General features: G+C 46.0%; 1 protein-coding gene across 5 annotated transcripts; it reads left to right on the top strand.

The window, feature by feature from the left end:
- Positions 1 to 3,087: 3,087 nt before the first annotated feature.
- On the top strand, positions 3,088 to 26,743 carry LOC132833723 (uncharacterized). Of its 5 annotated transcripts, XM_060852237.1 has the most exons (8): positions 3,088 to 3,255; positions 3,496 to 3,554; positions 8,508 to 8,606; positions 13,574 to 13,636; positions 17,984 to 18,063; positions 18,931 to 19,061; positions 20,550 to 20,616; positions 26,347 to 26,743. In XM_060852237.1, the coding sequence occupies exons 3-8, from the start codon at positions 8,533 to 8,535 to the stop codon at positions 26,475 to 26,477; spliced, it is 546 nt and encodes a 181-aa protein (XP_060708220.1). In that variant the 5' UTR covers positions 3,088 to 3,255; positions 3,496 to 3,554; positions 8,508 to 8,532; the 3' UTR covers positions 26,478 to 26,743. The 5 variants fall into 5 exon arrangements, with proteins under 5 accessions (XP_060708220.1, XP_060708221.1, XP_060708218.1 ...); XM_060852238.1 differs by lacking the exon at positions 3,496 to 3,554 and having other exon boundaries at positions 13,620 to 13,636; XM_060852235.1 differs by lacking the exon at positions 3,496 to 3,554.
- The last annotated feature ends 835 nt before the right edge of the window (positions 26,744 to 27,578 follow it).

The following is a 27,578-nucleotide window of genomic DNA, read 5'->3' as shown; positions in this document are numbered from 1 at the left end:
CCATAGGGGTTCACCTGCCTCTCCTCCAACCAAGTTTACTGCATGAAAATATTGCTCCTTGTGTCGTCTTTGCCTCTTTTGCCAACAAATCGGGGGTTTTGATCCTCCCACCCCCTACATCCCCTCTGCCCAGACCTCCCATGATATTGAAGACCCCGATCAAATCTTCTCTCAAACTCCACTTCTTCAGGGAAGGCAGGCCCCAGACTATCCCAAACTCCAATCTCTCCTTCCTTGTCCACAAGACCAATAGATACAGGAGCAGAAGTAGATCATTCAGCCCATTGTATCTGCTCTGCCATTCAATGAGATGATAACTGATCTGATAATCCTTAACTTCCCTTTCCTGCCTTTTTCTCAGAACCCTTGATTCCTTTACTGATTAAAAATCCATCTCAGCCTTGAATATACTCAACAACCTCACACCTCCTCCATTGCCACAACGAACTACACCGCAAATTGGAGGAACAACACCTCATCTTCTGCCTGGGCTGCCTGCAGCCCGGAGGACTTAATATTGAGTTCTCCAATTTCAAATAATCTCTCTTCATCCCCCGATTCCCTTCCCAGCTCCTCCCCCTCCCTTCCACTCCTCCCTGCCACCAACTGGATTCATTCCTCCCATTGACCAACCAGGTCTGTACCCTCTGCCTGTGTTCACCTATCTCCACTTTACCATCCTGCCCCTACCATGCCTTTTATCTGCAGCTCCCCCTACACCTACCCCCAGTCCTGAAGAAGGGTCACACCAGAAACGTCAACTTCTCCACCTTCTGATGCTGCTTGGCTTGCTGTGTTCTTCCAGCATCATGCCTGTCTATTTTGGATTCCAGCATCTGCAGTTCTTTTTTGTCTCTAAGCAGGTTTGTTCCACTGTGAAGTCAAATCCTAATGAGGCAGATGGTTAAATTTGAATTAAATAAAGCTCTGTTCACCCTATGTACTACCAGACTGGAGGTTGGCAAACGTGGTGCCACTGTTTAAGAAGGGCAGTAAAGACAAGCCAGGGAACTATAGAACGGTGAGCCTGACCTCGGTGGTGGGCAAGTTGTTGGAGGGAATCCTAAGGGACAGGATGTACATGTATTTGGAAAAGCAAGGACTGATTATGGATAGTTAACATGGCTTTGTGTGTGGGAAATCATGTCTCACAAACTTGATTGAGTTTTTTGATGAAGTAACAAAGAAGATTGATGAGGGCAGAGTAGTAGATGTGATCTATATGAACTTCAGTAAGGCGTTCGACAAGGTTCCCCATGGGAGACTGATTAGCAAGGTTAGATCTCATGGAATACAGGGAGAACTCACCATTTGGCTACAGAACTGGCTCAAAGGTAGAAGACAGAGGGTGGTGGTGAAGGGTTGTTTTTCAGACTGGAGGCCTGTGACCAGTGGCGTGCCACAAGGATCGGTGCTGGGACCTCTACTTTTTGTCATTTATATAAATGATTTGGATGCGAGCATAAGTGGTACAGTTAGTAAGTTTGCAGATGACACCAAAATTGGAGGTGTAGTGGACAACAAAGAGGGTTACCCTAGATTACAACAGGATCTTGACCAGATGGGCTAATGGGCTGAGAAGTGGCAGATGGAGTTTAATTCAGATAAATCGAGGTGCTGCATTTTGGGAAGGCAAATCTTAGCTGGACTTATATACTTAATGGTAAGGTCCAAGGGAGTGTTGCTAAACAAAGAGACCTTGGAGTGCAGGTTCATAGCTCCTTGAAAGTGGAATCGCAGGTAGATAGGATAGTGAAGAAGGCATTTGGTATGCTTTCCTTTATTGGTCAGAGTATTGAGTACAGGAGTTAGGAGGTCATGTTGCGGCTGTACAGGACATTGGTTAGGCCACTGTTGGAATATTGCATGCAATTCCGGTTTCCTTCCTATCGGAAAGATGTTGTGAAACTTGAAAGGATTCAGAAAAGATTTACAAGGATGTTGCCAGAGTTGGAGGATTTGAGCGATCGGGAGAGGCTGAACAGGCTGGGGCTGTTTTCCCTGGAGTATTGGAGGCTGAGGGCCGACCTTATAGAGGTTTACAAAATTATGAGGGGCATGGATAGGATAAGTAGACAAAGTCTTTTCCCTGGTGAAGGGAAGTCCAGAACTAGAGGACATAGGTTTAGGGTGAGACGGGAAAGATATAAAAGAAATCTAAGGGGCAAATGTTTCACGCAGAGGGTGGTATGTGTATGGAATGAGCTGCCAGAAGATGTGGTGGAGGCTGGTACAATTGCAACATTTAAGAGGCATTTGGATGGGTATATGAATAGGAAGGGTTTGCAGGGATATGGGCTGGGTGCTGGCAGGTGGTACTAGATTGGGTTGAGATATCTGGTCGGCGTGGACAGGTTGGACCAATGGGTCTGTTTCCGTGCTGTACATCTCTATGACTCTATAAAACCTTTCACTGTACTGAAGTACATGTGACAACAACAAATCAAATAAAAATTTTGTAAAACAAATACAGAAAGTGCAGGAAAAGCTCAGCAGGTCTGGGAGCATCATTTCGGGTCTGGTAACCCTTTCTCAGACGTACCATCAAGTTATGGGTAAGAGAGACTGGACCTGAAACATTAGCTCTGATTTCTCTCCACAGATGCTGCCAGACCTGCTGAGCTTTTCTGGCAATTTCTATTTTTGTTTCTGATTTACAGCATCCACTGTTAAGAGCCATAGAGAAGTACAGCTTGGAAACAGACCCTTTGGTCCATCTCTCCCATACTGACCAGGTGTCCTAACCTAATCTAGTCCCATATGCCAGCACTTGGTCCATATCCCTCCCATTTACCCTTTACCCTTCCTATTCTTAGACCCATCCAGATGCCTTTCAAATGTTATAATTCTTCTGGTTTTTAAAATTTGGTAAAACACCCTTGCATGTTTCAACGGAGGGGGCTCTTATTTCTCTAAACTCCAATCAGATTCTCCTAAATCTGAGTGTAGTGCACTGGAAGAGAAGGGGGTCATTTCCAGGCTCCTACTTGGGGAGAGAGTGAAAGCCTGGATGAGTGGATCAGAGGGAGGGGAGGGTGTGGACGTGGGGAAACCTGACCCGGATTTCCGAGCCACTGGATCGGAGCGGCGACCGGCAACATGTTGAGGTTGATCGCTCAGTCTCTCGCAGTTTTCCTCCTCATCTTCCTCCTGGTCGCTAACTTCCTGGTAGCTAAAAGCACTGAGGTTGTGGCGGTGGTTTACAGGAAAATCTGCCGACAATGAGGGCGAGCCTGCGGGAGCCGGCACTTCCCGGTAATTTGTCTCCAAATTGGAAACGAGTGAGTGAGAGAGTGAGAGAGAGACCTGGCGGCCGGGTGGGCTCTCTCTTTACTCCCCACACCAGCCCTCCCTTTCGCTGTAACAGTACGTTCGTGAAAACAAAAAAAAAAGTTTAAAAAGCCATAAGATCTTTAAGAAAGTTAAAGCAGACGCAGAACCAAAAAAAAACTTCGGGAACTGGTTTTAATTATTCCCTTGTGTGAATTCATTCAGACAGGGAAATGGACAAGATTTCCATTAAACAAAGAGCAAATGATGGAATGTTGAGACAGGTATTTTGTTACAAATTGTTTCTGTTGCTAGGAGACAGCAATCGCGCCCCCCCAATTTATTCCCCCCCTCTCTATTTATCTTTGCCCCCTTCTCAGTTGAAAGAGGGTTCAGTTAGTTTCCTTTTCAGCATCATTCCCATCTCCTCTGTTCCCCCTTTCCCCTCTCTTTGTGCTCTGTGCAAGCTGAGACCCAGTGGTTGGTAGATTACTGCTCAAGGTTTCATTCGCCCCTCCCTCCCCCTCCCCTGCTGTGGGGGTAACTGTCTGGGATTCCCATTGTTTAGATTTGGTCAAATTGCCCCTAAAGAGACAGTTCCAAGGGGTATTAGCTAGACTTTTGCCTCCTGCAAGCTATGTGGATCCTGTATGTGAGCATCAGGCGAGGGAGCTATGTGATAAAGGTTTGTCATATATTCATAATTTGGGAACTCCAGCTCTAAGGTAGATGGTATGGTTTTCAGTTCTGTGAACCTTTCTTAATTAATGGTCAGAGATTCAATTTTTATTTTATCAGTGGGCAAAACAGCATTTACTTATGCTGATTGACCAGAAAAGATATCTAGTGAGAAAATTGCTGAAACTTTTACAAAATTGAGGCTTTAGGATCCAAAAAGAGAGAGAAGAACCAGGTCCAATTCAGAGAAAAAAGATCAGTCCCAGGAAAAGTGCAGTTTAGGTATTTTGGCAGACTCCAGGCCATCAGAGCTGGAAAGGAGTTGAGTTATTTTACTAGTCCAAAGAGACAGGTCTGGGACAAGTGCTGAATTTTTTTCTCAGAGTTCAGCGGGTTGGCTTGAGTCTTGAAGAGAGATCGAGAGAATCCGATGTATTAAACGTGCAGAAAGTCACTGAAGGGAAACACTTACTAACTTATCAGTCAAGTAAAAAACTAAAGCATGAAGGAGTTGTGATACTTCACTGGGATTGAGTGCCTGTAAAGGATATTGCTCGGATAAGAGTTGTATTTTTCTTTTTGCCGTTTCGGTAAATATTTTCAGATTCTCTTTAAAATATTTATAGAGAGAGAGAGGAGAGAGAGTGCTTTGTTTGTTATACTTTTGTACAGTAAACTTGTCTTTTATTTTAAGAATTGTTGGCAGAATTGTGTGAATGTCTTCAGTGAATTGTGTGAATGTCTTCGGTGTCTAACTAATGTAAACAAATTGCAAAAATAAAACATTGGTCTATCTATCCAGCTTTCACTGGGGGAGCTGACTTGTCTAGTACTGCAAACTGCTGGAATTATAACACTTACCTGCTTGAACAGCCTGAGCTATGACAACTGACCCCTGGACGAGGTGCTGAGCTATTGGCTGCTATGGTGCTACTAGTAGCGTGGTAGCTCAGTGGTTAGCACTGCTGCCTCACAGTGCCAGGGACCCGGGTTCAATTCCAGCCTCGGGCGACTGTATGAAGTTTGCACATTCTCCCTGTGTCTGCATGACCCCCCCCACCCCCCAACCCTGGGTGCTCTGGTTTCCACACTGTAGGGATTCTGTTCTAAATAGAGGAAAAAGGGAGGTGAGGATAAGGGTGGATATTCATAAAACTCAACTTACTGAATAATATCCAGGATTGAAATATTGGATCTGAGTTTAATAAGTTTTGGCTTTCTGTTACTTAGTCAATTGATGGCTCAGCTCTACTCACTTCCAGCATCTCAACTAAATCCTGATGTAGTTTTAGATTAGATTAGATTACTTACAGTGTGAAAACAGGCCCTTCGGCCCAACAAGTCCACACCGACCCGCCGAAGCGCAACCCACCCATACCCCTACATATACCCCTTACCTAACACTACGGGCAATTTAGCATGGCCAATTCACCTGACCCGCACATCTTTGGACTGTGGGAGGAAACCGGAGCACCCGGAGGAAACCCACACAGACACAGGGAGAACGTGCAAACTCCACACAGTCAGTCGCCTGAGGCGGGAATTGAACCCAGGTCCCTGGCGCTGTGAGGCAGCAGTGCTAACCACTGTGCCACCGTGTGCTAGTGAGAATGCAGAACATGGTCCAGGCTGTTTAGGCAGAGAAGAAAACGAGATGGAGTAATTCAAACACAGGACAGCTGGTGAAAACAAACCTGCTGGAAATCACAGTGGGTCTGGCAGTGTCTGTGGAGATAGAGAGCAAGCTAATGTTTCAAGTCTTCATCAGAAACGAGGTGATCGTGGATTTGGGAAGCCACATTCACCAAACTGAGAAGAGGAGAAGGAGTTTGATGGAGTCATTGGTCAGCTCAGGAGGGGTCAATAGTGACATAATAAAATAAAACAAAGGACTGTGCTTGCTGGAGATCGGAACCAAACAAAAACACAAATTGCAGGAGAGACTCAGCAGGTCAGGCAGCATCTGTGGTGAGAGGAACAGAGTTAATGTTTCAAATCAACTGACCCTTCTTCAGAGCCCAATTTAAAGCAGGGTCATAGCATCGAGTCATAGAGCTGTACATAGCATCGAGTCATAGAGCTGTACATAGCATCGAGTCATAGAGCTGTACATAGCATCGAGTCATAGAGCTGTACATAGCATCGAGTCATAGAGCTGTACATAGCATCGAGTCATAGAGCTGTACATAGCTTAGAGTCATAGAGCTGTACATAGCATCGAGTCATAGAGCTGTACATAGCATCGAGTCATAGAGCTGTACATAGCATCGAGTCATAGAGCTGTACATAGCATCGAGTCATAGAGCTGTACATAGCATCGAGTCATAGAGCTGTACATAGCATCGAGTCATAGAGCTGTACATAGCATCGAGTCATAGAGCTGTACATAGCATCGAGTCATAGAGCTGTACATAGCTTAGAGTCATAGAGCTGTACATAGCATCGAGTCATAGAGCTGTACATAGCTTAGAGTCATAGAGCTGTACATAGCATCGAGTCATAGAGCTGTACATAGCATCGAGTCATAGAGCTGTACATAGCATCGAGTCATAGAGCTGTACATAGCTTAGAGTCATAGAGCTGTACATAGCATAGAGTCATAGAGCTGTACATAGCATAGAGTCATAGAGCTGTACATAGCATCGAGTCATAGAGCTGTACATAGCATCGAGTCATAGAGCTGTACATAGCATAGAGTCATAGAGCTGTACATAGCATAGAGTCATAGAGCTGTACATAGCATAGAGTCATAGAGCTGTACATAGCTTAGAGTCATAGAGCTGTACATAGCATAGAGTCATAGAGCTGTACATAGCATAGAGTCATAGAGCTGTACATAGCATAGAGTCATAGAGCTGTACATAGCTTAGAGTCATAGAGCTGTACATAGCATAGAGTCATAGAGCTGTACATAGCATAGAGTCATAGAGCTGTACATAGCTTAGAGTCATAGAGCTGTACATAGCATAGAGTCATAGAGCTGTACATAGCTTAGAGTCATAGAGCTGTACAGACCTATGGAAACAGACCCTTCAGTCCAACTTGTCCATGCCAACCAGACATCCTAACCTAATCCAGTCCCATTTGTCACCATTTAGCCCATATCCCTCTAAACCCTTCCTATTCATATACCATCCAGGTGCCTTTCAAATGCTGTAATTGTACCAGCCTCCACCACTTCCTCTGGCAGCTCATTCCATACATGCACCACCCTCTGTGTGAAAAAGTTGGCCCCTTGAAATGTTAGCTGAAAATGTGTTGCTGGTTAAAGCACAGCAGGTCAGGCAGCATCCAAGGAACAGGAAATTTGACGTTTCGGGCCAGAGCCCTTCATCAGGAATGAGGAGAGGGTGCCAGGCAGGCTAAGATAAAAGGTAGGGAGGAGGGACTTGGGGGAGGGGCGATGGAGATGTGATAAGTGGAAGGAGGTCAAGGTGAGGGATTTCAGTGAGTCCCTCTCTCACTGCACCCCCCCAGGTCATCTCCTCTGCACAGAAGCTCTTCAGCCACGTTCTCAAACAGACTCGTTACCACATCCACATCTCCTTCCTCAGACCCTGCCTACGGAACCGACTGATCCCGCACGGACTCCAGTTTCCTCATTTCCCCTTCCCCCACCTTGTCTCAGTCGATTCCCTCGAACTCAGCACCGCCCTCCTAACCTGCAATCTTCTTCCTGACCTCTCCGCCCCCACCCACTCCGGCCTAACACCCTCACCTTGACCTCCTTCCACCTATCACATCTCCATCGCCCCTTCCCCAAGTCCCTCCTCCCTATCTTTTATCTTAGCCTGCCTGGCACACTCTCCTCATTCCTGATGAAGGGCTCTGGCCTGAAACATCGAATTTCCTGTTCCTTGGATGCTGCCTGACCTGCTGTGCTTTAACCAGCAACACATTTCCAGCTCTGATCTCAGGCATCTGCAGACCTCACTTTTTACCCTTGAAATGTTAACTCTGTTTTCTCTCCACAACTGCTGCTAGACCTGTAGGTCATTCGTGAACTATTGGAGGACACTGATTTTTGAAAGAGAGGTGGTCAGTACCTAAAGGGAGGAAACGATTTATAATATGAACCAAAAACAGTCACTGTTGGCAAAGCTGAGGCGTTCTGGCAGCATCTGTGAAGAGAAATCAGAGTTAATGTTTCAGGATGGAGTGACCGTCGACAGAACACTTCTGAGGAACCATCACTCAGTTGCAAAACATTAACTCCGATTTCTCTCCACAGATGCTGCCAGACCTGCTGAGGTTTGCCAGCGATTTCTGTTTTTGTTTCTTATTTTCAGCATCTGAAGTTTTTTCAGTTTTTCTTTATAACATGAACCAGCCTGGGAACCAGAGGAGTGAGCTGGATAGTGAGCTGTTTAATGGCAGGTATAATAGAACCTAACGAGTACAGGTCCTTTCACCCGTTGAACTTGCTCTGTAGATAATCTTACTCATCCCCAACAATCCTCCAAGTTCATTTCGAAGACACACCTTTTAGTGATAATTTATTTGATTGAGTTTAAGGATTGGTCATTGCGACATTTATTTAGTCATTTTTTTTGTTTCAGATATCACAGACTGCTTGACTACAGGATGCTGCATTACTGTATCGCCCACCTTGCCTATCATTTTAGCAGACAGCTGCCCAAACGCAGCAGAGCAAAATTGTAAGCACATACCGCTGAATTTGAGCTCTTTATTTTCTTGCCAATGAAATCTGTCATTTTTGCTTCTGGTTCTACTCCTGAAGGTTTTGGAGGTGCAGTAATCTATCACACGACAGCAGGTTATAGTCCCAACAGGTTTATTTAAAATCACAGGCTTTTGAAGATGTCACTGACATTTCGAAAGTGTGAAAAGTTTGATTCCAGTTCTTCCTTCACACAAATCTACACACACACTCTTCCAGCAACGGTTGGTTGATTAGAGTGAGGACTGTGACCAGCTATCTCTTCCTTTAATCCTTGATGGGTGCTGAAACCAACTGCTAGTGTAAGTGCCACTACTGTGGCAATTAGTGCAACACTGATGGACAAACTGACCATGTGACTTCTGAACCATCCAAAACAACAGGGTCTTGCTGTTTGCCTCCGGCTACAGAAAAATAATCTCTCCGGCCACTTGGGGAAAGCTGTGAAATTGGAGTCTTTGATGTACATAACATTGTGTCTTATGATGTCGGCATTCTTTCCATGTGTTCTCTCAAGCTGAGCAATGGAAGAATGTTTCTGTAGAAAAGCTCACATTTATGCATGAACTATTTTGGGGAGGATGTATAATAAGTTCCTTAACATTGCTGATGTGAAACGCTAACTCCAGAACACGCTGAAAACATCATCTGATCACGGCTAGCAGCATTATAGTCAGGTCCGATCACACTCCAATTTGACACCACACATTCAGTGAGTGGTTGTTACGGGTAGAAACACTGGCTGTTTCTAGCTCCTTAGTTTAGGGATGTTGAAGCCAATGTTCCAGGTGGGTCTGGGTTTAATAACAATGAGGAGAAAGTGAGATGCAGGTGCAGGAGAGTCAGAGTTGAAAAGTGTGGTGCTGGAAAAGCACAGCAGGTCAGGCAGCATCCGAGGGGCAGGAGAATCGATGTTTTAGGCATAAACCCTTCATCAGGAATATGGAGGGGAGGGGTCTGAGAGCTATATAGAGGGGTGGGGCTGGGGCTGCGGGAAGGTAACTGGGAAGACGATTGGTAGATGCATGTGGGGGGGTGATGGTGATTGGTCAGAGTGGAGAGTGGAGTGGATAGGTGGGAAGGAAGATGGACAGGTACGACAGGTCAAGAGGGTGGTGCCAAGTTGAAGGTTGAATCAAGGATGAGGTGGGGGAGGAGAGATGAGGAAGTAGGTGAGGCCGTGTGGTTGGAGGGCCCCAAAGCGGAAGGAGGCGTTCTTCCTTCAGTTGTCAGGTGGATTTGATTTGGCACTGGAGGAGGCCCAAGACTTGCATGTTCTTGGTGGAGTGGGAGGGTGAGTTAATGTGTTCAGCCACGGGACGGTGGGGTTGTTTAGTGCGTGCATCCCGGAGATGTTACCCGAAATGCTCCGTGAGTTGGCATCCTGTCTCTCCATGTAGAGGAAACCACGTTGAGAGCAAGGGACACAGTAGATGAGATGGATGGATGTGCAGGAACATCTCTGCCGGGTGTGGAAGGATCCTTTGGGGCCTTGAACGAATGTAAGGTGGGGGGGGGGGGAAGAAAGTGGGGGCATAGGTTTTACACCTCTTATGGCAGCAAGGGCGTGGGGGGAGAATGTGGACCTAACGAGGGAATCACAGAGGGAATATCTCAGCGGAATGCAGATAGGGGTGGGGAGGGAAATGCAGATAGGGGTGGGGAGGGAAATGCAGATAGGGGTGGGGAGGGAAATGGTGGAAGATGATGCATTGTATCTGGAGATTGGCAGGGTGGAAGCTGAGGACTATGGGGCTGGTTCTATCCTTGTTGTGGTTAGAGGGGTAGGGTTCAAGGATGGAGTTGCAGGGCTGGAGAGCATCATTGATCACATGGGAGGAGAAATTGCAGTCCTTGAAATAAAATTAGCAGAAAAGGGGGAGGATTATTAGCAAAATATATCACAATGATGCAATGAATTTACAGAAATTAGCAAATGTCTCCCCTGAACCTGCATTCCCCTGTCATTGGTAGACAGAGCAGTGAGAGAAAGCTGATAAGTGAACTTGGCTTATCATAGGGTTAACAATCTCACTCCCTTGCTGCTAACCTGGAACAAGTGAGGAATTGTCTGCCCTATTTCTGTCAGAAAGCTGCGGTGAGTTGACTGTTCAGAAACGGGGTGAAAAGAACCCATTAAGAGATTGTAATCAGGGAGCTGAGAGACAGTGATACGCATGGCTTCCATCATTTGGGTAAACTCACCTTATAAACTATGCAACTAACAAAACTTCCAGTTGCTTACCAAACTTTAACAAACAACCGTGTCCAAATTACACAGTAATTGTGCAAATTTCAACTGTCCGGCCCACATCTGGTATTTTAACAGTTTTAAAAATATTTCTTTAACATCTGCAAAAGCTCAATTTCGGTGTCACTTTAATGATCTCACCAAGTCACAATTGGCGTCACCATCTCTAGACTAAGGGGCAAGAAGCAGCCAGCATTTCTGTCCTTAACGACCGCTCAGTGAAAACTGTCTGAGTGTGGGGCAATGAATCAGAATGGGATTAGACCTGATTGTAATGCTGCTACCCACAGTTAGACAATGTGTTCAGACTGAAGCTTGTGTGATACTGAAATGAAACACTCTTACTGTCGCTGCTGCTGAGAAAAATAATTGACAGTAAAATGACTAGGATAGGCAGAGGGGCAGTATGATAATGCCACTGGATTAGTAACCCTGAGGCTCAGATTAATAGTCTCAGGTTGTTGGTTCAAACCCCACTTGACAGATGGGGAATTCAAATTCAATGAAAATCTGAAATTAAGAGCTAGCCTAATTGCAACTGTCATGAAACCTTGTCTGGAGTTTGCACATTCTCCCTGTGAGTGCGTGAGTTTCCTCTGGGTGCTCCGGTTTCCTCCCACAGTCCAAAAATGTGCAGAATAGGGTGGATTGGCCATTCTAAATTGCCAGTAGTGTCCAAAGATGTGCGTGGTGGGTGGATTAGCCATGGGGAATGCAGGGTTACAAGGATGGGAGAAGGGGGTTCAGAGGGTTGATGTGGACTCGATGGGCTGAATGGCCTGCTTCCTCGCTGTGGGGATTCTATGATTCTATATATGATTCACTGATGTTTATTTAGGGAAGGAAACTGTCATCCTTACCTGGTCTGGCCTAGATGTGACTCCAGACTCCAGACTCCCAGCCATGTAATTGACTCTGAGCTGCCCTTGTAATGGCTTAGCAAGCCACTTTGTTCAAGGGCAGTTAGGAATGGGCAGTACATGCTGTTCCAGCCAGTGATACCCACGTTCCATAACTGAATAAAATTATCTATTTCCAGGATCTCAGACTGTCAGGAGTTATTCCACGAATGTGTCTTGCTAATGTGTTTTGATCCATGTTGATAATCCAATCCCTTTGTATTTCCAACACTAACATGACATGGTTTTACAGGCACTCATTCAGTTGCCTGCATTTACACTGGGTTCAGTTTAGTTCAGTGTTGAGCTCATCAAATTGTGCTATTTTTAAATATTTAAACTACATGTATTTAGAAAAATTCCACTAAATCTGTACATGAAAGCTGGAATACATTTTAAGGAAGAGTTATGCAGTCTTTATAATTGTGTTCAAAGTTACAGTGCAGTTCAGTTAGAGCCTTCTTTTGAAGGGATATTATCCTCTAATCCTGTTTTCCTGCACTTTGGTGTCTCGTGCGCCAGACATCCTCTGGGAAGGTGGCAGAAAACATGGCCCAGATTTTCAATCTCTTCCAGTAGTGGGTCAACGTTTCACAATCACCAATGTCTCTATAAATAGCCAGTAAAGAAATTTTGAACTGTGGTCAGTCCCTGTTGTGATGGAGGACATTTGGCATCAAGCTCTGTCACATGACGAAGTGATCTCTGACCTTTGTGTTGTTGTTTGAGGGATAAACACTGAGGATGTGTTGAAGAAAACCAAAGGAATGCAGTAAATCAGAAACAAGAACAGAAGTTGCTGGAAAAGCTCACCTGGTCTGGCAGCAACTGAAGAGAAATCAGAGCTGACCCGAAATGTTAACTCCAATTTCTCTTCACAGATGCCAGCAGACCAGGTGAACATTTCCGACAACTTCTGTTTTTGTTAGTGAGGATGACTTGCTTGCTTTTCTTTGACAGTGCCTGAGACACCGGGTTCAATTCCTGACTCAGGCAACTGACTGTGTGGAGTTTGCACATTCTCCCCGTGTCTGTGTGGGTTTCCTCCGGGTGCTCCGGTTTCCTCCCACAGTCCAAAGATGTGCGGGTCAGGTGAATTGGCCAGGCTAAATTGCCCGTAGTGTTAGGTAAGGGGTAAATGTAGGGGTATGGGTGGGTTGCGCTTCAGCGGGTCGGTGTGGACTTGTTGGGCCGAAGGGCCTGTTTCCACACTGTAAGTAATCTAAATCTAAGACTTACTGACACTGGAATGCTTGCAATCATCTGTGGGAGCAGACAGGGCTTCAGTTTGAATACTCACCCGAAAGGTGGCACCCCCATCCAAGGGTTCACCAGGGTCTAGGGCAGCTGCACGCTCCAAGTCAGGAGTAGCAGCAGGACCTGGGACTTCTGTCTGTAACCCTGCCTCCAACAGGCTAACACTCCCTCAGTGCTGCAGTCATAGCCCTGTTTGTGCTTGGGTCCTGAAGTCAGAATTACAAGTAAAAATGCAAATGCATATTGGATTGTTCTGATGAAGAGTCATACTGGACTAGACAGTTTCTCTCTCCTGCTGAACTTCTCCAGCAGTTTATATCTTTATTTGGATTGAGTAGGGTTTGGGAGCTGGGCCTGTTCTTGGGTTGGAGTGTTGGATGTGTCTGGATCAGAGGACTTTGCTCCCCTTGTAGGGAGAGAGAGAGAGATTAATGGGCAGACAAAGTTTGTGTAGAGATTTGTAATTAACTTGCATTTGAATTTGCCTCAAGAAAGTGGCACTTATTGCTTCTGTTACTGATCTGTGTTTGCTTCTAGTGAGATCCTGGTGATAATGCTTGTGACCATCATTCTTTTCCCGCAGATATTTGTGCTGCTGAGGTAAGTTCAGTCTTTGAAACAAAAGGTGACTTGATTTCCACTGAATGGTTTTCCCCGGAGCTGACGAGGGGTCACTGTGTGGTCTGGGCTGAGCAGGGAAATATTGAGAGGAGATGAACCATGAGTGGCCAAGTTCTGTTTTATTCAATATCACATAATGGAATGATAGCACACTGAAGGTGGCCCATTACACTTGTGCTACCTCCATTGGTAGAATGATCCAGGAATCCCCTTCCCAGCCCTGACCCTTCTTACACTGGAAAGCTTCTCCTCATGTCTCCTGCAGTACAGGGGAACTGGAGTAGGCCATTCAGCCCCTCGAATCTGTACTGAGATCCAGACTGAGCAGTTAACTCCACACCTCCCTTTAGTATTGTTTAATATTGTGCCTCAGATTCAAAAAAATCTTTTGATGTCGGATTAAAAGTTAACAATGGATCCAGCATCGGCTGCTATTTGATGCAGAAAGCTCTGATTTATTTTTGTGTGCTGAAGTATTAACATCTCCACTCCTGAAAGGCCCGACTCTGACCATTACACCGTGTCCCCTGTGATCTCCACGCCCCAACCAGTGGAAATAGTTCTGTCTATTTACCCTGTCAATTCTCCTCCATATCTCAGAAACATTGCTGAAATGAGCATTCTAATTCCGGGGAATACCACACTAGATTTTGTCACCTCTCCCTGGAATGTAGCCGTAGGAATGTTGGTATCCTTCTGTTTAATCACCCTCTTCCAAGGCATTCAGAACTGTTCACAGTAACTCCAGATGTGGTCTAACCAGGAGCCGAAACGTGGCTCCTACATCCCTTGTGTATTGATTGGAACGAGGTCAGCCAACTCCTAGAGTATGAGTTGTTAACATGTGGAGCTGGAAAGGCACAGCAGGTCTAGGTAGCATCAGAGGAGCAGGAGAAGCAACATTTCAGGTCAGAACGTTGACTTTTCCTGCTCCTCTGATGCTGCCTGACCTGCTGTGCCTTTGCAGCTCCATATTTTATCAACTCTGACTTGCAACATCTGAATTTGTTATTACCTCATAGAATATGAGTTCCCTGATTGGGGCTGTTAACCTGGTCCAATCAGGGAGCCCTGACTGACAGACCTAAACAGGAGTGTCGGGGGTTCTGCTCACTCTAGAAGCTGGCTCGGAGCTAGCTGGGTCAGTGTTATGTACTATACATGTGTAAACAAATAAGGCAAGTCAGGATTCAAGATAGTGCTGACACTTTATGAGCTCCCTACATCAGATCTAACTGGAACATTCCTTACAACCATTCTAAGCTTTTCCTCGCATATGCCCTGTGCATGTAACCTGTATGTCTTACTCTGTCCAAGATATTTTGTTCACCCTGTGATCTCTATGTTCTTGCTAACTATGATCTGCCTATACTGCTCAGAAACAAAACTTTTCACTGTACTTAGGTACACATGACAATAAATCAAATCAACTCAAGGGTGACTTAGTAATGGGTTACTGGCCTTCATGGAGTTATTTCATCTTATACAGTTAGCGTGGTAGTTTTATAACGTGGTAGTTCTCTTCTCATGTAATCCTGTGTTATAAGAAAACTGCATAATATCATTACCATTTAAACTAATGGGGCCGGAATCACATTATAACCAATACATGCTTTAAAACTTTGCGCTTTAGATATAGTGCCCTCAATTCATCAATCGCGTTATAGCAAATTCGTGAAAAAGAAAAGTGCAGTGTAGCAGAACCAGTTTTCTTGATACAAAGGCCTGCATTCTGTTGGCCACTTCACTTATTTTCTGCCTGGGGATATTTAATTTTCTGTGACCCATATGTCTCTATGAACCTCTGCTGTCCAGAAGATACTTTGATCAGTCCTTTCCTTCGGTTCAAAGTGGATGACCTCATACTGGCCCGTGTTGAAATCCATTTCAGGAGCTTAAATTTTGTTTGACTTGAACACAAGTCAGTATTGTGCTCAAAATAGACATTTAAACGGATTTCAGAATGACGGTGTGATGTAATTCACTTATGGTTTCCATAGAAACTAGGAACAAGAGTAGGCCATTCAGCCCTTTGAACTGCACCCCCATTCAGTACAATCATGGCTGGTTCACTATCTTAATGACATATTCCTATTTTCTCCACACACTCCTTATGTATTTAACATCTCAAAAAAAAACACTGCCTTGTCCTCTACAGCCTTCTGTGGTAGAAAGTTCCACAGCTTCACTACCCTTTCAGTGAAGATGTTTTTCCTCATCTCAGTCCTAGAAGGTCTATCCCATATCCTGTGACTGTTCTAGACTCCCCAATCAGGAAAAACCTCCTCGCTGCCTCTAATCTCTCCAACCCTGTTAGAATTTTATACATTTCAATCACATTCCCTCTCATTCTTCTAAATTAGAGTCCTAGAGATCCAGACCCTTCGGTCCAACTTGTCCATGCTGACCAGATACCCTAAATTAATCTAGTCCCACCTGCCAGCACTTGGCCCATATTCCTCCAAACCCTTCCTATTCATATCTCCATCCAGATGCCTTTTAAATGCTGTACCAGCCTCCACCACTTCCTCTCTCAGCTCATTCCATACATACACTACCCTCTGTGTGAAAATGTTGCCCCTTAGGCCCCTTTTAAATATTTCTCCTTTCACCTTAAACCTATGTCCTCTAGTTCTGGACTCTCTCACCGCAGGGAAAAGACCTAGTCTACTTACCCTATCCAAGCCCCTTATGATTTTAGAAACCGCTGTAAGGTCATCCCTCAGCCTCCGACGCTCCAGGGAAAACAGCCCCAGCCTGTTCAACCTCTCCCTGTAATTCAAACCCTTCAACCCTGGCAACATCCTTGTAAACCTTTTCTGAACCCTTTCAAGTTTTGCAACACCCTTCCGATAGGAAGGAGACCAGAATTGCATGCAATATTCTGAAAGTGGCCTAACCAATGTCCTGTACAGCTGCAACATGACCGTCTTGTAAATATAGACTCAATCCCATCTTGGCGTCAGGAAGGGGTGTGTTTCTGTGGGCCCTCCTTTTGATTGTGTTTCTTAATGAATCAGCCTATTCAGACAGACCTCCGGGGCAGGTGGTGTCAAGTCAGACCTCCAGGTCTGAAGGTATGTTCACTTGATTTGTGGTAAATCTCCCTGTGCCTGGTGGGGTTCCACCTAAACCCATTCAATCTGGGGGTCAGGCACTCTAACCACTGCACTGTGGGGACACCTTGGGTGATGATGTGGAGGTGTCAGTGTAAGGCTGGGGTGGACAAAGTTAAAAATCACACAACACCAGGTTATCGTCCAACAGGTTTATTTGGAAGCACTAGCTTTCGGAGCACCGCTCCTTCAGGTACCGAGTGACTAGCTTCCTGATGAAGCAGCGCACTGAAAGCTAGTGCTTCCAGATAAACCTGTTGGACTATAACCTGGGGTGGTGTGATGTTTAACCTTGACTGCTCTTTAAGTCACCCTCCTCAGATATAGTCCACACATGTGTGGGGCAATTGGGGCTTGACCTTCTGCCCCAGAGGCAGGGACACAGCCACCACACCACAAAACATTCCTGATGGTTTTGTTGTGAGTCCAGCTGGAACTGGGGGAGGCGTTGGGGTGTTATTACCTCCAAGTGGGGAGTCCACCGAGCCCCAGATTCAATGTTCCAGTGAACTCTCAGCCTGAGATTACAAATACCAGCCACACAAAATGCTGGGGATTTGTCACAAACTCCGAGCTTTGCAAATGGCTTCCTTTGGTTCTGGAGGCTAATAGGGTATCTTGTCTGAGTCTTGATCTGGTACCAACTCCCTTACCATTCACATTGAGACCTTCTGAGGAAGAGTGTGGGAGGAGGTTGAGAGAATATGAAGGAGAAGGTGTCTCCACCTGCAGGGGGGATGTCTGAAATGGAGGCACCAACACGACGTGGAGGTGCTGGTGATGGATTTGGTGGACATAGTCAGAAGTCACATGACACCAGGTCAGAGTCCAACAGGTTTATTTGAAATCACTTCACCTGACAAAGGATCAGTGCTCCCAAAGTTTGTGATTTCCATGTAAAGTATTCAAGTTCATTTGGGAATTCCGGGGACGTTATTTTCAGATAGAATGAAAAACTCCCTCCCTCAGGTTTGATGTGAACAGCACGATGTGTCTAAGAGGGAAGCCACATTCAACATGAGGGGAGGGGAGTGGAATGGTTAGCCAATAGGTGAGTGCTATGGTTGGGGAGGGGTCGGATTGTGAGAATTTAAATAGGAGCAAGCTCCTGTAGAACAAAAACATGTTTTTTTTGCCATCAACTAACGGCAACCCCCAGTCTCTGTCAAAAATCAATTTCCTTTAAACTGATTCTTAGTTTATATTCCAGACCAAAGTCATCTCGATATTGTGGCCAGCCCCTCCTCATCAATTTGACCAGTTTTATCATCTTCACTTTTATTATGACAGGTAAGAGACGGATGCTATTTTTCATTTCCGGGACTGATTTCCCAATCTGTGCCAGTGAAGAAGCATTGTTCTCTCAGCTTCCACAATCTGAGATAAAATTACTATTTTTGGGTTTCATAAACATTAACTGAAGGTGCAGTTAAAATTCTGCGTGTTTTGGGACAGTTCCCATTGTGATTCAGAAAATAAGCATGTGGGTGCCTCACTCGCCAACTGGACTGTCAGCAACAAGCCCATGTTATGTCTCCCTCAGATTGGTCACCAAACCAATCAGGCAGGGGTGAGATCAGCCATGGGCATCTGAAGACCCTGGGGTCAGAGGTCCTGCCAAGGAGGACTTGCAGCCAGCCAGGGCTTGGTAATTCTCGCGCCCAAGAGGGTCAGCGAGGCAGCCGTTGCTGGTCATTTTAATGGCACAGGGCAAGGTAATGGGTGTGTAAGGGGCACCTTGGGTGGATCTTGAAGGGGAGGTTGGAAGCAAGGGCAGGTGGGCATTGCGCCCCCCCCCCTCCCCAGAGAGTGCAGAGCAGTGGAATTTATATTTGGGATCGCTAAACTAGGGAAGAGGTGCTGTTTTCAAGGATCTGTGGTGTTGGTGCTGTAAATCTGAGGCAGTTTTTTGAACAGTGTGGTTTGTTATTTGCAGGATGGAGCAGATTGTTAAATTATTCATCACAGTTGGGTCAAATGGTCAGTGTCTGCTTTGTAAATTCTATATGATTAAATAGAAAAATGAGTCAACTTTCGCATTGGCTGGAGTGTAGATTAGTAGTTACCACCCGCTGATATTGAAGCACTTGGTTATTTTATCAGAATCATTTCTTGCCAAGTTGACACTTGGATCTAATTCCAGTGAAACTTCCTCAGGGTTTACAGTCGTTCTGACCTTGATGGATCCGGTCTCTCACGAGGTGAAGGTGACTTTCCACATGTATGGAGTTGGATCATTTGCACAGGGAATCATTACGACTGCCTTCACCGTTACTGTTCCACAATGTGTAAGATCATCTTTATCACCCTGTATAGTTTTACATGTTACGGTCAGAACGCCAGATGTTGTATTCAGTCTTTCTGTTTAGAATCATAGAATTCCTACAGTGTGGAAACAGGCCATTTGGTCCAACAAGTCCGCACTGACCCTCCAAAGAGTATCCACTCAGATCCATTCCCCTACCCTATTACTCTGCATTTCTCCTGACTAATGCACCTAACCCACACATCTCTGAGCACTACGGGCAATTTGCCATGGCCAATCCATCTAACCTACGCACTTTTGGACTGTGGGAGGAAACTGGACCACTCAAAGGACCACTCATGCAGACACAGGGAGAATGTGCAAACTCCACACCCACAGTCACTCAAGTGTGGAATTGAACTCTGGTCCCTGGCGATATGAAGCCATGGGAACAGGAGGAGGCCATTCAGCCCCTCGTGCCTGTTCTGCCATTCAATACGATCATGACTGATCTCATATTGGCCTCAACTCCACCTTCCTGCCCATTCCTATCACACTTCAACCTGTTACTGATGAACAATCTGACTAGCTCCTTTACTCAATATCCCAGCACCCACTGCACTCTTTAGGAGTGAATTCCATAGATTCATGACCCTTTGAGAGAAGTAATTTTTCCTCATCTCTTTTAAATCTGATATCTATTGCCTAACCTATTCATTCTAGATTGTTCCACAAGGGGAAACGTCCTCTCTACATCTATTTTGTGAATCCCCTTTAGCATCTTTATAAATCTCAATTAGATCTCCTCTTATCCTCCTAAACTCCAGAGTGTATCGGTCTAAATTGCTCCAACTCATTGCATTGGTCTACCCTTCGGACTTGCAGGATTTTCCCCCTTGAAAACTTGGTGAAAAATTAAAGCACAAGGCAATGATTAGAGTGGAGACACAGAGCAGCCAATGGCCAGGCTCAGCTCAGACCCTGGGTTTGCCCATTTCCGGTGGGTGGGTTGTAACTGGCGTTTGCACCCCCTCAGTAGGGAAGGAGTCACAATCAGCCAGACCCCTCAAACCCGAGGGGTCTCGTGTCAAGTCAACACTGCAGAGAATCTCACAGACATAGAGGAAGGACAGGATTGTGCAGTAATGATGGCTTCACGCTATGATGTCCCAATAAATTATACAAATTAAAGGAGCTTTTATGGTAGTGTCCCTACCTCTGAGCCAGGAGGCCTGGTTTCAAGTTCAGATAATGAGCAGGTTGTTCAGAGAATATCTGCAAACTAGCAAATGGAAAATGGGCAATGTGTGGTCAGTTCCTGTGGAACTTTGCCTCGATTGGAATCAATAACATCAGGAAAATACCAGAGAACATTAGTAACCGAAATCCAAATGTAAACACTGGCTGCATATCACAGGGAACCCTGGGTGATAAGACTCTGAATATAAAAGGGGGATGTATCTTGATTTTGTGGCTCATTTGGCTTTGAGGATTAAAACTGATGAGGATATTGTTTGTTTATCATTGTTAGGCAAACACAACTCCCGAGCTGTATTACCTGAGCTTAGTGCTGTCTGTACTGAGTGTGCTTGCAACAGGTATGTACTTTGTCATTACTGAGAAAAGTAGGTGAAGGGACATGACCGGTGTCGCCATCATTGTGGTTAGCTCAGTTGGCTGGTTTGCAATGCAGAGCGATGCTAACAGCACAGGTTCAATTCCTGCACCAGCTGAGGTTACCCAGAACTCTCCTCTCCCTTTGGTGGCCCTCAGGTTAAACCCCCACCAGTGGATCCTCTCTGAGGGAGCAACCCTGTGCTGCAGTAGCAACTTTACCTTTACTGGGTAGTAATAATTCAGTCCTGTCAAGGCTGAGTTTTAATGGCCTTAACACTTACAGGAAAAGACAGAAGGCCAGTGAGTTCTACAGTTTTAATGACTTAACTCCTTATGGTGATTTGTCTCTTCTATTGGATTTCCACAGTGTACAATAACATATTTTTTGGACATGTATCATTATCTCCTATTTTCTTTTAATGGTATTGATGTGATGTTATGATATTTCTGTGTCTCAGGCATGAACACTCCATTTAGAAGTCATGACCTTGTCATAGTAACATGAGAAACAGGAGGCAGCCATTCAGGTTATTGAAGTGGCTCTACTACATTTTTATTCTACCTCAGGACCATTTTCATGCACGATCCCCACATCCCTTGATATCTTTAATATCTGTAAATCTACCCATCTGTGTTGAACACATTGAGTTTCCATGGCTGTGTGGGGTACAGAATTCCAAAGATTCATCATCTTCTGAATGAAGACATTCCTCTTCATTGTTGTCCTAAAAAGTCTTCATCCAACGCAAACCTCGCCCCCCCCTCCCCGTGTTCCCCTCTCCCTGCCCTCAGCCCCCCATGTTCTGGAGCCCTCAAACCTGAGAAAACATCCTTCCTGCATCGGCCCTGTCAGGAAGTTCTTGTGTTTCCAAGTGGATCGTTTCCTGTGAATGAATCATGTAAACTGATTGACAAGAAATGGAAGGCAGCTTTGCTTCCCATCAGCTTTTGCTCCAATACCTGACAGGAATTTCTATTGACCTTAATCTTGCATCTTGAGTCCTGAGTTTTGAATCTTGTTATAATGGGGAAATCCTACGTCAAAATTTGACTGTCACAGTTCAATTGCAGACTTCCTGTTATCAAGAGATATAATTGTGCATCTGGTTCATGTTGCTGATGTGTCACCATTGGTCACTTATAGATTAGATTCATTAAATGTTACATTGAATTGGGACTTCGAATCAGGGGAGGGGGAATTGTAAAGGCTGCTCATTTACTGTGATAACCCAAAAAAAAACGATTCTTGGTCCATCTGGAGTAATCACTTTGGAAGAGTCCAGGAAGGAGAATCCAAAGGATTTTTACAAATACATTAAGGACAAAAGGGTAACTAGGGAGAGAATAGGGCCCCTCAAAGATCAGCAAGGCAGCCTTTGTGTGGAGCTGCAGAAAATGGGGGAGATACTAAACGAGTATTTTGCATCAGTATTTACTGTGGAAAAGGATATGGAAGATATAGAAAGTAGCAAAATAGATGGTGACACCTTGCAAAATGACCATATTACACAGGAGGAAGTGCTGGATGTCTTCAAATGCATAAAGGTGGATAAATCCCCAGGACCTGATCAGGTGTACATTAGGACTCTGTGGGAAACTAGAGAAGTGATTGCTGGGCCTCTTGCTGAGATATTTGTATCATCGATAGTCGCAGGTGAGGTACCGGAAGACTGGAGGTTGGCAAACGTGGTGTCACTCTTTAAGAAGGGTGGTAAGGACAAGCCAGGGAACTATAGACTGGTGAGCATGACATCGGTGGTGGGCAAGTTTAGATTACTGACAGTATGGAAACAGGCCCTTCGGCCCAACAAGTCCACACCGACCCGCCGAAGCGCAACCCACCCATACCCCTACATTTACCCCTTACCTAACACTACGGGCAATTTAGCATGGCCAATTCACCTGACCCGCACATCTTTGGACTGTGGGAGGAAACCGGAGCACCCGGAGGAAACCCACGCAGACACGGGGAGAACGTGCAAACTCCACACAGTCAGTCGCCTGAGTCGGGAATTGAACCCGGGTCTCAGGCGCTGTGAGGCAGCAGTGCTAACCACTGTGCCACCGTGCTGCCCAATGTTCTAGGGAATCCTGAGGGACAGGATGTACATGTATTTGGAAAGGCAAGGACTGATTAGGGATAGTCAACATGGCTTTGTGTGTGGGGAATCATGTCTCACAAACTTGATTGAGTTTTGGAGGAAGTAACAAAGAGGATTGATGAAGGCAGAGCAGTAAATGTGATCTATATGGACTTCAATAAGGCATTCAACAAGGTTCCTCATGGGAGACTGATTAACAAGGTTAGATCTCTCGGAATACAGGGAGAACTAGCCATTTGGATACAGAACTGTCTCAAAGATAGAAGACAGAGGGTGGTGATGGAGGGTTGTTTTTCAGACTGGAGTCCTGTGACCAGTGGAGTGCCACAAGGATCAGTGCTGGGTCCTCTAATTTTTGTCATTTACATAAATGGTTTGGATGCGAGCATAAGAGGTACAGTTAGTAAGTTTGCAGATGACACCAAAATTGGAGGTGTAATGGACAGCGAAGAAGGTTACCTCAGATTACAACAGATGGGCCAATGGGCTCAGAAGTGGCAGATGGCATTTAATTCAGATAAATGCAAGGTGCTGCATTTTGGGAAAGCAAGTCTTGGCAGGACTTATACACTAGATGGTAAGGTCCGAGAGAGTAAACAAAGAGACCTTGGAGTGCAGGTTCATAGCTCCTTGAAAGTGGAGTCACAGGTAGATAGGATAGTGAAGGCGGTGTTTGTTATGCTTTCCTTTATTGGTCAAGAGTATTGAGTACAGGAGTTGGGAGGTCATGTTGCAGTTGTACAGGACATTGGTTAGGTCACTGTTGGAATATTGCGTGCAATTCTGGTCTCCTTCCTATCGGAAAGATGTGAAACTTGAAAGGGCTCAGAAAAGATTTACAAGGATGTTGCCAGGGTTGGAGGATTTGAGCTAAAGGGACAGGCTGAACTGGCTGGGGCTGTTTTCCCTGGAGCGTTGGAGGCTGAGGGATGACCTAATAGCGGTTTACAAAATTATGAGGAGTATGGATAGAATAAATAGGACAAAGTCTTTTACCTGGGGTGGGGGAGTCCAGCTGCAAATGTGTTGCTGGTCAAAGCACAGCAGGTTAGGCAGCATCTCAGGAATAGAGAATTCGACGTTTCGAGCATAAGCCCTTCATCAGGAATAAGAGAGAGAGAGCCAAGCCGGCTGAGATAAAAGGTAGGGAGGAGGGACTAGGGGGAGGGGCGATGGAGGTGGGATAGGTGGAAGGAGGTCAAGGTGAGGGTGATAGGCCGGAGTGGGGTGGGGGCGGAGAGGTCAGGAAGAGGATTGCAGGTTAGGAGGGCGGTGCTGAGTTGAGGGAACCGACTGAGACAAGGTGGGGGGAGGGGAAATGAGGAAGCTGGAGAAATCTGAATTCATACCTTGTGGTTGGAGGGTTCCCAGGCGGAAGATGAGGCGCTCCTCCTCCAGCCGTCGTGTAGTTGTGTTCTGCCGGTGGAGGAGTCCAAGGACCTGCATGTCCTCGGTGGAGTGGGAGGGGGAGTTAAAGTGTTGAGCCACGGGGTGATTGGGTTGGTTGGTTCGGGCGGCCCAGAGGTGTTCTCTGAAGCGTTCCGCAAGTAAGCGGCCTGTCTCACCAATATAGAGGAGGCCACATCGGGTGCAGCGGATGCAATAGATGATGTGTGTGGAGGTACAGGTGAACTTGTGGCGGATATGGAAGGATCCCTTGGGGCCTTGGAGGGAAGTGAGTGTGGAGGTGTGGGCGCAAGTTTTACATTTCCTGCGGTTGCAGGGGAAGGTGCCGGGGGTGGAGGTTGGGTTGGTGGGGGGTGTGGATCTGACAAGGGAGTCACGAAGGGAGTGGTCCTTGCGGAACGCTGATAGGGGAGGGGAGGGAAATATATCCTTGGTGGTGGGGTCCGTTTGGAGGTGGCGGAAATGGCGGCGGATAATACGTTGTATGCGCAGGTTGGTGGGGTGGTAGGTGAGAACCAGTGGGGTTCTGTCTTGGTGGCGGTTGGAGGAGCGGGGCTCAAGGGCGGAGGAGCGGGAAGTGGAGGAGATGCGGTGGAGGGCATCGTCGATCACGTCTGGGGGGAATCTGCGGTCCTTGAAGAAGGAGGCCATCTGGGTTGTGCGGTGTTGGAATTGGTCCTCCTGGGAGCAGATGCGGCGGAGACGAAGGAATTGGGAATATGGGATGGCGTTTTTACAGGGGGGGAGTCCAGAACTAGAGGGCATAGGTTTAGGGTGAGAGGGGAAAGAGATAAAAGAGACCCACGGAACAACTTTTTCATGCAGAGGGTGGTACGTGTATGGAATGAGCTGCCAGAGGATGTGGTGGAGGCTGGTACAATTGCAACATTTAAAAGGCATTTGGATGGGTATATGAATAGGAAGGGTTTGGAGGGATATGGGCTGGGTGCTGGCAGGTGGGACTAGATTGGGTTGGGATATCTGGTCAGCATGGACGGGTTGGACCAAAGGGTCTGTTTCCATGCTGTACATCTCTGTGACTCTATGACAGAATGGATGGGTGAAGCAGTATTGACTTTGATCCCTTGCTGTGCTAAAGACCACCTTTAATGTGCTGACCAGGCAGAGTAGAGTTTGGAACTTTGTAAAGGATATAGACACATTAATAGAGTGGGCTGAAATGTTGCAAATGCTGTTTAAGGGGGAGAAGTTTGAGATGATGCATTTTGGACATGGATAGACAGTAAGAAATCAAGGGTACAATTCTAAATTCTAATGGGACTGCTCAAACAGAGGGAACAGAATGTTCACACAACCATTAATATAGAAACATAGAAGCAGGAGGAGGCCATTCGGCCCTTCATGGCCCAATCAGCCATTGGTAAAAGAAGCAAACGTGATATGAGGGAAAGTGTTTTCATGCAGCGACTGGTTCGGGTCTGTAATGTCCTTCTAGAGTGTGTGGTGGTGAGGGAATTAGTCTGACATTTGGAAAAGGAAGGAAGGGCAGGGTCATGCTGAGACAGGAGAATGGCACTAAATGTACTGCTTGTTCAGAGAGCTGTCCCCCACCTGATGGACCGAGTGGCCTCCTTGGTCATTTACGAGTGACAAACCCTTGTACGTCTGTTGTGGAGGAAGTTATTGGAACATCAGAAGAATCTTCATCTCTTGTATGGATTTACTTTGAAAATATTTATTCTTTCCCAGGAGGTGGGTGTCATTGTCGAGACCAGCATTCGTTGTCTACCTGAGTGATTTGCTGGGCTACTACAGAGGCAACCACCCTGCTGGGGGTCAGGGGTCACATGTAGGCCAGACTGGGTAAGGATGGCAGATTTCCTTCACTGATTGGCGTCAGTGAACTCAATGGATTTTTACGACAATCTGGTGGTGTGTGGCCTGGCCTCTAGATCATTGCTCCAAAATCATCACCTTCTTCCCCCTATTTAACTTTATCCATCAGCACCTTAATCCGCCAGCACATTCAGCCCTTTGTGTTTGTGCCCACTCTTTCCAATTAGTCCCATTTCCTGCCATCCTTACCCATAATCCTCCAATAACGTCAGAGTAAAGAGTCACAGCAGATTCACCTGGTTCTGTGGGAGAGTGGGTTTGCGTGCAGTGCTTTCGGAGACTGTATCTTGCTGAAAATGTCACTGATTGTTTGTGACGTTACATATATTTTTCCCCCAAAAACAGTTTTCATCGTTTTCTTGATCCCGTTCTGGCTCGCCGAAGTTCTGTACCCAGGAATGGTTTTGAATGGGCGATCCCAATCCGGAGTCTGTCACAAACCAGTTGCTAGCTACCCGTATCTGTGGCACGTATAATGAAAGCACTCGAAAAAAGAATGCCAGCATGAATAATGCATTTGGTTGCCATGCGACAGTCATTTCTGGAACATTCCACCAAGTGAGAGTTTGAGCCATTGCGGTGGAAGCAACCCAAGACAAGTGATGTCAAAAGACTCTGGCTGAGTGGATTAGTTAACAGTATTTGCTTTGTAGCTTTAATGTAATTGACTGCAATACAACTGCTAGAGTTGGAAAATCACTTTCTATGTCAGCTTTGTAATAAAGTTTCAGATCAATTTGAATCTCAGTTGTCCCCTGACAAATGTCTAAGAGAAGCAAAAAAAACACTCAGAAAATGGCAACAGTTTATAATTTATCAATATTTTAAGCAGTGAGAACTTTCTTAACTCACTAACTACTGAAAGCGGAATATTCATTTTCCTTGAATCAAAGCAGGATCGTGTGGATGCTGGAAATCTGAAACAAGCACAGAGTGTTGGAGAAACTCAGCAAGTCTGGCAGCAGCTGTGGAGAGAGAGAGAGAGAGAGAGAGAGAGAGAGAGAGAGAGAGATTGAACTCCTCTTTAATCCTGGACTCAAATGTCATTATTGCCCAGTTAGCTGATGCTGCCAGACCTGCTGAGTTTAAAAATGAGGTCTGCAGATGCTGGAGATCACAGCTGCAAATGTGTTGCTGGTCAAAGCACAGCAGGCCAGGCAGCATCTCAGGAATAGAGAATTCGACGTTTCGAGCATAAGCCCTTCATCAGGAATAAGAGAGAGAGCCAAGCAGGCTGAGATAAAAGGTAGGGAGGAGGGACTAGGGGGAGGGGCGATGGAGGTGGGATAGGTGGAAGGAGGTCAAGGTGAGGGTGATAGGCCGGAGTGGGGGGGGGGCGGAGAGGTCAGGAAGAGGATTGCAGGTTAGGAGGGCGGTGCTGAGTTGAGGGAACCGACTGAGACAAGGTGGGGGGAGAGGAAATGAGGAAGCTGGAGAAATCTGAATTCATACCTTGTGGTTGGAGGGTTCCCAGGCGGAAGATGAGGCGCTCCTCCTCCAGCCGTCGTGTAGTTGTGTTCTGCCGGTGGAGGAGTCCAAGGACCTGCATGTCCTCGGTGGAGTGGGAGGGGGAGTTA

Source organism: Hemiscyllium ocellatum, chromosome 37 (assembly GCF_020745735.1).
Source record: "Hemiscyllium ocellatum isolate sHemOce1 chromosome 37, sHemOce1.pat.X.cur, whole genome shotgun sequence".
Classification (NCBI taxonomy): Eukaryota; Metazoa; Chordata; class Chondrichthyes; order Orectolobiformes; family Hemiscylliidae; genus Hemiscyllium; species Hemiscyllium ocellatum.
Note: the sequence above shows the minus strand (reverse complement) of the source record. Positions and strands in the feature narration are given on the sequence as shown.